Here is a 9,867-nt window from a genome sequence, read left to right on the forward strand (position 1 = left end):
GGGGGTGTACCCCAACAACCGGACCTTGGGGGGTCCTCCCCTCTACAGGCACCATCTGCTGTCATGTTGGGCCTGGTGAGGCTGAATCACCAGCAAAGCACACGTTGAACCTCTCTAGTCCGACACCCTAAGGAGCTGACTGGTTCCAAACCAGAGAATTTCCCAGACCACGAGAGCTCAATATTGTCTAGCAGCAACACTTCCACTGCTTACTGGGCTCTTAGAAGACATTGAGGGGTAAATTAGAGCTAAATAACTGCACAGAGCACTGAGATCCGGGACTGGGGGCTATAAACAAACTTTATGGGACAGTGGGAAACTTGGACACACCCATGAAAAGTGGACATCTGGCTCACTAAAATCATGCCATACCACGGATGTTGCTGGACCAGAGAGTGCCGGACTAGAGAGGTTCAACCTTAAGGGTACGTCTAGACTACCGCGTTTTGTCGATGGAAGTTTTGTCGACAGTATCTGTCGACAAAACTTCCGTCGACAAAGAGTGTCCAGACACATTGAGTTCTGTCGACAAAGCAAGGTGCTTTGTCGACAGAACCCCGTAGTCTGGACGCAACCTACAGGCAATAACACCTTCTGTCGACAGAACTCTGTCGACAGAAGGTGTTATGCCTCGTAAAATGAGGTATACCAGCGTCGACAAAACTGCTGAGTTCTGTCGACGTTATGTCGACAGAACTCAGCGGTAGTGTAGACGCTGGTATAGTTTTGTCGACAAAAGTCCACTTCTGTCGACAAAACTCGGTAGTCTAGACACACCCTTAGAGTGAAAAGGGGCCAGCCTGGCTGGGTAGTTAGATGGGCACAACAGTTCCCACAGCTCCCAGACTGCATCCTGGATGTGACAATCCATCACACCCAGACCCTGTGGATTCTAAAATAAGTCACCAGGCACCTGCTAGGTCACAGAAAAGATCCAGATGTAACCGTTCTTGGATTCCTTCCACTAGGTTCTAATCCAAGAAGGGCACAGCTACCAAAATACCACCATGCTGACATTTGGATTAGGGAATGTCCATGTTGGTTCCATCAAAAAATGGGGGATACCTTGTGAGATGAACGGACATGTAGTTTGAGTTGCTAGATACAGAAGCACTGCAGACCTTCCATAGGGATACTGGGAAATACCTTCAATGTCAGAATCCTGGAAGAAGAAAACCTTTCCCTCACCTTTTGGCTTTCAACCTTTCAGGTTCACCTGAATTGGTCTCCACAGAGTGGCAGGTGAGTTTAGAGGTTAAAGGTATGGGTATTACAATGGCGTGGGTGGTAGGCAGTCATACACTGCTCAGATGAATGAAGATGGTTTGGGTCCTCTATCCCATGGTTCCATTGTCAGACATAGTGCCGATGGCAGTGCATTACATTCAGAAAGAAAGCCATCATCAACTGTTAGGCTGGATAGTGTTCAAGACTCAGTTTGGCCTGACTATCTGCATTTCTGTTATTTGCGAATCATTTCTTTGCTCTGGGGGTAGGCTCTCACGCTGAAGTTCTCCAGGGTCTATTTTCTATTCTTGCCTCCGCTCACAAACAGAAGGGAATTGGCGATGAATCCTACCCAATCTGAGAGTCCACAGGGACACGACAGGGAAGTCATAAATATCCTCATCCAGCACACTGAATTTCAGACATGTAAGATCCAAAGGCTGATTGTCACGGCTCTGCCTTCCACTTGAAGGAAGGAGATTTCCTCTCTCTGCTGAGCAGGAGTTTGGGTGAGTTGTTTTGGTTTTGCATTTCAATTAGTGCTTAAGTGCTTAGGAAGAGTCTCACGGTTCTTCTCAAGCCAGGAAATCAGCAGCAGGGTGAAATGAAACACCATGGGATTTGCCTGGTAAAACTGGAACTAATATGTACTAGAAAGAGTTTAGACCAATGTTAGTTTTTAAGATCAGTCTCTCATGTCTTAATGTGTCCTTCTATATGTTTCAATCGTTTCCTTTCTTTGGGCTGTTTGGTTTTTCCTCTGGTTCACTCCAATTTTCCAGCTCAGCAGCTTCACCACCCTGTGAGGGAGTACAGAGTCTTTTTGGTGCATATCTGTGTTAGCAGAGAGTTCACAACTAGAGTGGGCTAATTCTGCTCTGACATTCTGCCTTCAATGGGTCACTCTAGATTGACACAGGCTTCTCTGAAGTCAAAATCAGGACCCGCATGTTTTGAAATCCCCATTTTTCATGCCTGGTCTCACGACACATCAACCGTGGGGTTGCTGTGGACTCTTTCACCATCCTAAGAGAATAGCATCCTCTGTAGCCAGGACCTGGAGCTGTGATTTTCAGTTTGGAGCCAAATGAGATCTGATCCAAATGAGATCAACAGCAAAACTGCAAAACTGAGACGGGGAGAATGCACTCTCCATCTCCATTGTCATGGCTCCTTCCCCACTCTGGCATGATAAATGCAGAAGTGGGGGCCAGCAAGTGTACCCCAAAGCCTTATCTACCAGGCTTTGGCCTAAAACTTCCCCCAAGATCTTAAAACCCTAGATCTTGGGAATAAAACTTCCGCTGCCACCACCCAAATGTTGCTGAAGAAACCAGGGGAAAGATCATTTGGGAAATCTCACCCCTCAAATAAAAATCAGGACACACTATTAACCACTGCCAGGTTAATAAAAGAAAAGAAAGAACTTTTTATTATTACAACAATATTCCTGTTGCAACATAATGACTAGATAGGGAGGTAACAAAATATACTCATGGAGAAACTCCATGGGCCTAGAACTTAGTTACAAAGAAAAGCCAAAACATCTTTTAAGCAGTGCCAGATCTCAGATCCCATACCCAATCCTTAAAACAATAAAACCTAACGAGACTACCTAAACTTTACCCTACTTACAGAAAATGAAGAATGGTGTCTTGGAGAGAGAGAGACATGCTTGTCCCTCTCTGTAGCTGCAGAGACCTCTCTCAGGCTATGTCTAGACTGCAGGCTTCTTTCGAAAGAGGCTCTTTCAAAAGATCGCGTCTAGACTGCAGGCGGATCTTTCGAAAGAGAAATCCGCTTTTTCAAAAGAGAGCACCCAGCGAGTCTGGATGCTCTCTTTCGAAGACGGCCTCTTTACATTGAAGAACGCCTTCTTTCGAAAGAGGAACTTTCGAAAGAAGGCGTTCTTCCTTGTAAATTGAGGTTTACCGCCATCGAAAGAAAAGCCGCGTTCTTTCAAAATAATTTCGAAAGAACGTGGCTTGAGTCTGGACGCAGGGGAAGTTTTTTCGGGAAAAGGCTACTTTTCCCGAAAAAACCCCTGAGTCTGGACACAGCCTTTGAGAGACAAAAGGGAGAAAAAAAAGAAAAAACCCAAATTCCTTTGTCCCAGTTTGAAAAGTCCCACCTACATTCCTATTGGTCACTCCACCTGGCTAGGTGTAGTTAACCCCTTAATCCCCAGGCTGCTGGCTAACCCTCATAATCATGACATCCATCTCCATCTCAGTCTGTATTAAATAGATTTTCCTCATGTGCCCTCTTATTCATCTGCTTTGAAAGGTAACACTCAGTCTTTTCAACCTCTCTGAATATGAGAGGTTCTCCAGCCACTTCATAATTCTCATTTCCCTTGGCTCAACTGCATTAGTTCTGCTATCAATCACAGGCATTCTGCACGTACGCACAGTGTAGACTTCCGAGGGAGGTGAAACACTTAATGAGTGATCTCATAGCATTGTATTTTCCATATAATGTCCCCTCCCGCTCCTCCAGGATTCCAATGTTTTTCTTAGTTTCTATCTGTGCTCGCACTGGGTATGTCTACACAGCAGGGCAAATGTTGAGTTAAGATACACAACTTAGGCTACATCAATTGCATAGCTGGAGTTGAAATAGCTTACGTTGGCTTTTGGTGCTCTACACAGCAGAAAGTCGAAGGAAGAACATTCTTCCTTCGACTTCCCTTACTCCTCGTGAAATGAGGGTTTCAGAAGTCAGAGTAAGAAGTCTTGAAATAATGGCTTGCTGTGTAGATGCTCATGTTAGTTATTGCGAAATAATGCTGCAGTGTAGATGTAGCCACTGTGAGCAGGGTTTCACAGAGCTGTATCATGACACTCAGGTTCCTGTTCTGAGTTCATTCAATTCAATTAGAACCTTGTTAGGAGTTTGAGGAGTTCAAATTTTTTCCCTCTTATATGAAGACACTTTTTCACTTTCGGACCTCAAAGTTCATCTGCCATCATGCCGCCCATAAGCATGGCTTGGGACAATCCCTCTGAGGACTTTTCTGGACTTGATTATGACCTTAGATAGTTAGGTGCCATCAGCAAATGTTACAACCTCACTGTTCATCCCCCTTTCTAGATTATGAATAATTATAAAATAGTTCCATACTATTTGTTATAAAGCAAATAATCGTTCTTGCTGTATTTCTCTCACTTCACAGGTACATAGAGTATTTTTCTAAGTCCATTCAACAAATTAACGACTTCATGGAAAGTTTCAACCTCACCCTTTCTGACCCTTCAACATTCATTCTAACGGGCATTCCTGGCCTGGAAGATGCCCATGTCTGGATTTCCATCCCTCTCTCTACATTCTACATCATTGGCCTGTTGGGAAATTTCACAGTTCTGTTTTCTGTAGGGAAAGAGCAAACCCTGCACCAGCCAATGTACCTGCTTCTCTGCATGCTGGCACTCACTGAAATTGGCACATCTACATCTGTGATGCCAAAGGCCCTGTGTATATTTTGGTTCAATTTGAAAGTCGTTAGTGTTCCTGGCTGCCTCACACAGATGTTCTTCCTTCATGCAGGTTCTGTGATGCACTCAGCCGTCCTCGTGACCATGGCCTTTGATCGCTACGTTGCCATATGCAACCCTCTGAGATACACCACCATCCTCAGCAATGCACGAATAGCTAAACTAGGACTAGCGGGTTTGTTAAGAGCTGTTCTCGTTGTTTTGCCCCTGCCCTTGCTTCTGAGTAAACAGCCGTTCTGTGCCAGCCGCATTATTCCCCATACGTACTGTGACCACATGTCTGTGGCAAAGCTGTCATGTGGGGATATCACTGTTAACAGGATGTATGGCTTGGTGGTACCATTTGTCATCAACTTCGTAGACCTGACACTCATTGCCCTGTCCTACAGTCTGATCATCCAGGCTGTCCTCAAAATCTCCTCCAAGAAAGCCCACCTGAAAGCCCTCAACACGTGCACCACCCACATCTGTGTGATGCTCACGTCTTATCCTTCCTTCTTCTTCTCTACTCTGACACACCGGTTTGGTCAGGGCATTGCTCCCTATGTTCACATCATCTTGGCCAACCTCTATTTCCTCCTCCCCACCATGCTCAACCCCATCATTTATGGGGTGAAAAACAAAGAGCTTCGGGACAAAGTGAGCAAACATGCCTGTAGAATTTGCATGCCTGAGGGTCATTGATTTTATACCTGTGGGACAATGGATATTTGAACATTAATAAGGGGTTCTCTGTCCCAATTTGGCTAACCTCAGCATTGTGGGAGTTCAGAGTCTAGGTAGCTCGTCATCCTTTCATTTACTTTCAGACCACCAGAAGATACTGGTGGCAAATTGGATTTCTCTTAGACCCTGTGTGATAAACGTTCTTGATCAATTTGATAAAGAGAAGGTACACTTTTTTGTTAGGAAAAAAATAAAGAAATTGCAATGCTTAGCTTCTTCATCCAATATACAGTGATCTGGTGAGGAAAATTTACCTAATTTGTCTACATCCAAACCTATAGGAAGCCTGGTGTTTAAACAAAATAGTATAGGTGGAAAGTGCTAATACAGCTGCTGCATGAACTGAGGACTTTCTACTAGAGTTTATCGGAGAGAGTCATCAAACTGTATTTTTGAGAACTGGAATGTGTTACTCTGGATTTGAGGGAAGAGGACCCCAATTAGTGGTCAACCCAATTGCCTCCATCTGATGTGCATTCAGCTACTGTGAATTAATAAACTAGAACACCAAGTACTTGAGGGGCAATTGGAAAGGGAAGTGAAAATGTAGTTGACAGTTTCTGTTAATGAGAATGGGAGGAGGGGACCAGCAAGTAAATAAATGAGAATGAACAAGGATAAATGCATAAAAACCTTAAGTCTAGTTTCCTTTGGGAAGTTTATCAAAAGTTAGGAAAAATAATGATCTGGTATGATCACTATGACCTATCTGTTTTGTAGAAATTAGAAAAGATTCACCATTACAGTATGCTGTGGAGCAAATCTTGGAAGCCATCCCGATGACTCTTTCCCCACAAAGAGCGGCCACTGTGAACCTGATGTTAATTACCTAATACTGTTCCACACATTAAGTAAATATCTGGGGTCTTCTAAACTTATTGCTCATGTCCATGGATGCTTAAATCAAACAAACTTCAGTGTTAGACAAGAGGTGTGGGCAATCATTTTTTGGGGGGGGGGGCACGCCAAGATTTTGGTAAGTGGCCAAGGGCTGCACTCTTCTGTGGAAGAAATGTGGGGTCTAGGTTGGAGGGCAGAAGGGCACACGGGGTAAGGGACTGGGGTGCAGGAGATGGTGTGAGGTCTGAGAGGGAGTTAGGGTGAAGGAGGGGGTTGTGACCTGGGTCAGGGGGTTGGGATGTAGGGTCAGGGAGGGAGTGTGACCTGGGGCAGGTGTGGAGGAGGGGGCACAGGGTCTGGGAGGGAGTTGTCACCTGGGTCAGGGGGTGCAGAGGATTTGGATGGTAACTTGGGGGAGGGAGTTGGGGTACAGGAGGGGTTGGGGTGCCACAGGCAGGCACTGGCTGGGAGGAGTTTATCTAGGTGTCTCCTGGCCAGCAGGTTGCAGCACCCCCAAGGCAGGCTGTGCTCCCTGTCTGCTGCAGCCCCAGCCCACCTGAAAATGTAGGCTGCTTCCAGCACATGGCTCTTCACTTGGGGTGGGAGAAGAGACTTGTGCTGCCTCAGTCTCTCAGGTCAATCTCTCTGCTCCGATTGGCTGGCTGTTTCCAGTGAGTAGGAGCTGAGAGATTGGCAGAGGTCAGTACTTATTGGCTGATTGTTTCTGGCCAATCGGAGCTGAGGATTGGGCTGGGGGTGGGGAGATCACACAAAGGCTCCCCCACCCCACAGAGACCCATAGGGACTGTGTTTTAAACTGCAGCAGCTACATGTGCCTGAGGGTCCCAGCAGGGTGGTTCATGGGCCAGATCCAGTGGGTTGGCAGGCCGGATGCGGCACCCAGGCCGTATTTTGCCCAGCCCTGGACAAGAGCATGCTTGATTGCATTTAAATCTTGATCAGACAGAATGGCTCTATTCCCGTTGATTAATTCCTGACAGTGCCTGGAGTGAAATTGCTAAGTGACTCCTATAGGGGGTTCTAAAATACACAGGAAATACACTGCAGAGTCCAATAACTTTCTGCTTTGTGCAGTCGATTTTGGTGTCGCTTTCAGCTGGAACACCCAAAACATGCACTAACCCTTCCCGTTGTCCAAGACATCAGAAGTGGGTGCTGAGATTTCTTCTTGGAGTCTGTGATACAGACAACACTGAGATTTCCACCAAATATCAAGAGGATGAAACTGCTCGCAAAACAAAGTCCTTCACAATGTTGTTTGCCTGATATTGCACTGTAGCTATTGTTTTGCCGAGACGTTGGAAAGTGAGAGCAGCAGTGGTGAGTTTTGCTCATGGTTCACTAGCCTCATACTCATAACAACCAAGTAGAACCGTTTGGAGTTGAAGGATGAAAACACATGGATGATTTTGGAGACAAAGCCTTTAGTGAACTTGGCTTCTTTCCTCTATCATTTGTTGTGGCTACCTTTTAGCAATGCTACATTTGTAAGACTAATTTCTCACATGGAATTGATAAGAACATAAGCATGGCCATGCTGGGTCAGACCAAAGGTCCATCTAGCCCAGTATCCTGTCTGACAACAGTGGCCAATATCTCGAGGTAGATATCTATACAGCTATATTAGAACACACATTGTTTTCTTTGACATAGATTGCCAGCCAATCTGGATTTCTCTGAGTCAATGACCCATCATAAGAATGGCCATACTGGCTCAGACCAAAGGTCCATCTAGCCCAGTAGCCTGTCTATCAACAGTGGCCAATACCAGATGCCCCAGAGGGAGGGAACACAACACATAATCCTCACATAATCGCTCTCTTTTCATCCATTTCCAGACCAACAGAGGCTAGGGATCCCATTCCTACCATTCTGGCTAATAGCCATTGATGGACCTAACTTCCATGAATCTATCTAGCTCTTTTTTGAACCTTGTTAAAGTCCAGGTCTTCACCACATCCTATGACAAGGAGCTCCAGGGGTTGACTGTGCAACTGTGATAAAAGCAGCACCAGAAGGTGCAAAAGGAACATTAGGAAAACATTCTTCAGTTTAGGTTGTACACTCAATGACACATTTGGGTTCATTTTTCAATCATTTTGGGCTCTTCACTCAATACAAATCTGCCATCCCAGAGCAGCACCTCAAGCTGAGATGGAGGCAGAGCAGAAACAGAGCTGGAATGGAGCCTGAGGGGGCCAGAGATGGGGTGCAGGTGGAGAAGCAGTGCTAAGGCAGAGCTGGGAAGCTGCAGCAGAAGACCAGAGCTAGGAGCTGGATCTGTACAGACCAGCTCCATGAAGGGTAGTCAGGTCTCAGGTAGAGTAGGGAGAGCTGTGAGGTAGAGCTATTATAATCCATGCATCTAAAAGAGCAGGGGTGGCTAACCTATGGCTCACAAGCCACATGTAGCTCTTCTCCCCTTAAAGTGACACTCGTGATACCTCCCCCACAGCTCATGAAGCTGCCCCTGCACCCCTAAAAACAGTATCCGGCCCCCGGCTCCTTGTGCTCACCTGGGCAGGGGAGCCTTCTGTTGCGGCAATCCAAAATGGCATCACCAAGATGGAGGTGGCAGACGGGAGCCTGATGTGGCCAAAAGCCTTGTATTTTAAAGGGGCAGCATCCTTTTTTTCCCTGCTCAACAGCACTGGGGGGGGGGGGGGATGGTGGGGCGCTCTTCCTTTTTCTTTTCCTCAACAAAAATTGCTCAAAAAAAATTCTGGTGCAGCTCTTCACAATTTTTTCCGCCGCTGTTTCGGCTCTCTTTGTTTAATGGGTTGGCCACCTGTAGCCAGACAGGGACCCCCCCTTGTAACATCCATTTTTGCTTGCCTGGATATGCAGGCTCAGTGACCGTGAATGGCTGTAAACAGAGATATGCCAATTGCTGACCAAGAGGCTGCCGAGGAATGCCCTTGACTAAAACCCATATTGATACGAACACACAGCCGTCCACGGGGGGAGGAATCTCTCGCCCAGTAAAAAAATGTCTAGTACTCACAATTTAGTTATCTCTCTCGCAAGTGTAAATTATTTGAAACTTGCTTGTAAGAACTGGCGCCACAAAACGGACCAGTACAATTTGGCATCTTAGATAAGAAAGAGGATACAGGCCCCCAGGGGTATAAAGATGGGTCCAGCAGCACATTTACTCTGAGTGTCAATCTACCATCTATCTGCTGGTCAGGTTAGGTGTTTGACCTCCCAAGGTTCCACAGGGACACCCACCTCGTATTCGTCTTTCCTAGGAATTGAGGGACCGGCCCTGGCTTAACCCGCTGGAGTTGAGAGGCACAGAAGGGAGTAAAAATTGTACCTGGATGTGGTCCTTTGTCTTAAGTGTATACATAGACTTAGAGCTCTTTAAAGATTAAGCTGTCACTTGGTACCATTATTTCTATTTTCTATCTTTATTTTCTTTGTAACCATTTTTAAGATCTATATTTGCTAGGAGTTAAGAAAAAGAGCAATAGCCATTGTAACCACATGCTTTATAAGTCTTTTTAATAAACCTGTAACTGTTTAAGTTTTTAACCTGACTCCTTCAGTTGCTGTA

General features: G+C 45.8%; 1 protein-coding gene across 1 annotated transcript; it reads left to right on the forward strand.

The window, feature by feature from the left end:
* Nucleotides 1-4,448: 4,448 nt before the first annotated feature.
* On the forward strand, nt 4,449-5,405 carry LOC142827300 (olfactory receptor 52N4-like). The gene has a single exon (XM_075922027.2). The coding sequence runs from the start codon at nt 4,449-4,451 to the stop codon at nt 5,403-5,405; it is 957 nt and encodes a 318-aa protein (XP_075778142.2).
* Nucleotides 5,406-9,867: the final 4,462 nt, after the last annotated feature.

Source organism: Pelodiscus sinensis, chromosome 1 (assembly GCF_052426305.1).
Source record: "Pelodiscus sinensis isolate ZL-2025 chromosome 1, ASM5242630v1, whole genome shotgun sequence".
Classification (NCBI taxonomy): Eukaryota; Metazoa; Chordata; order Testudines; family Trionychidae; genus Pelodiscus; species Pelodiscus sinensis.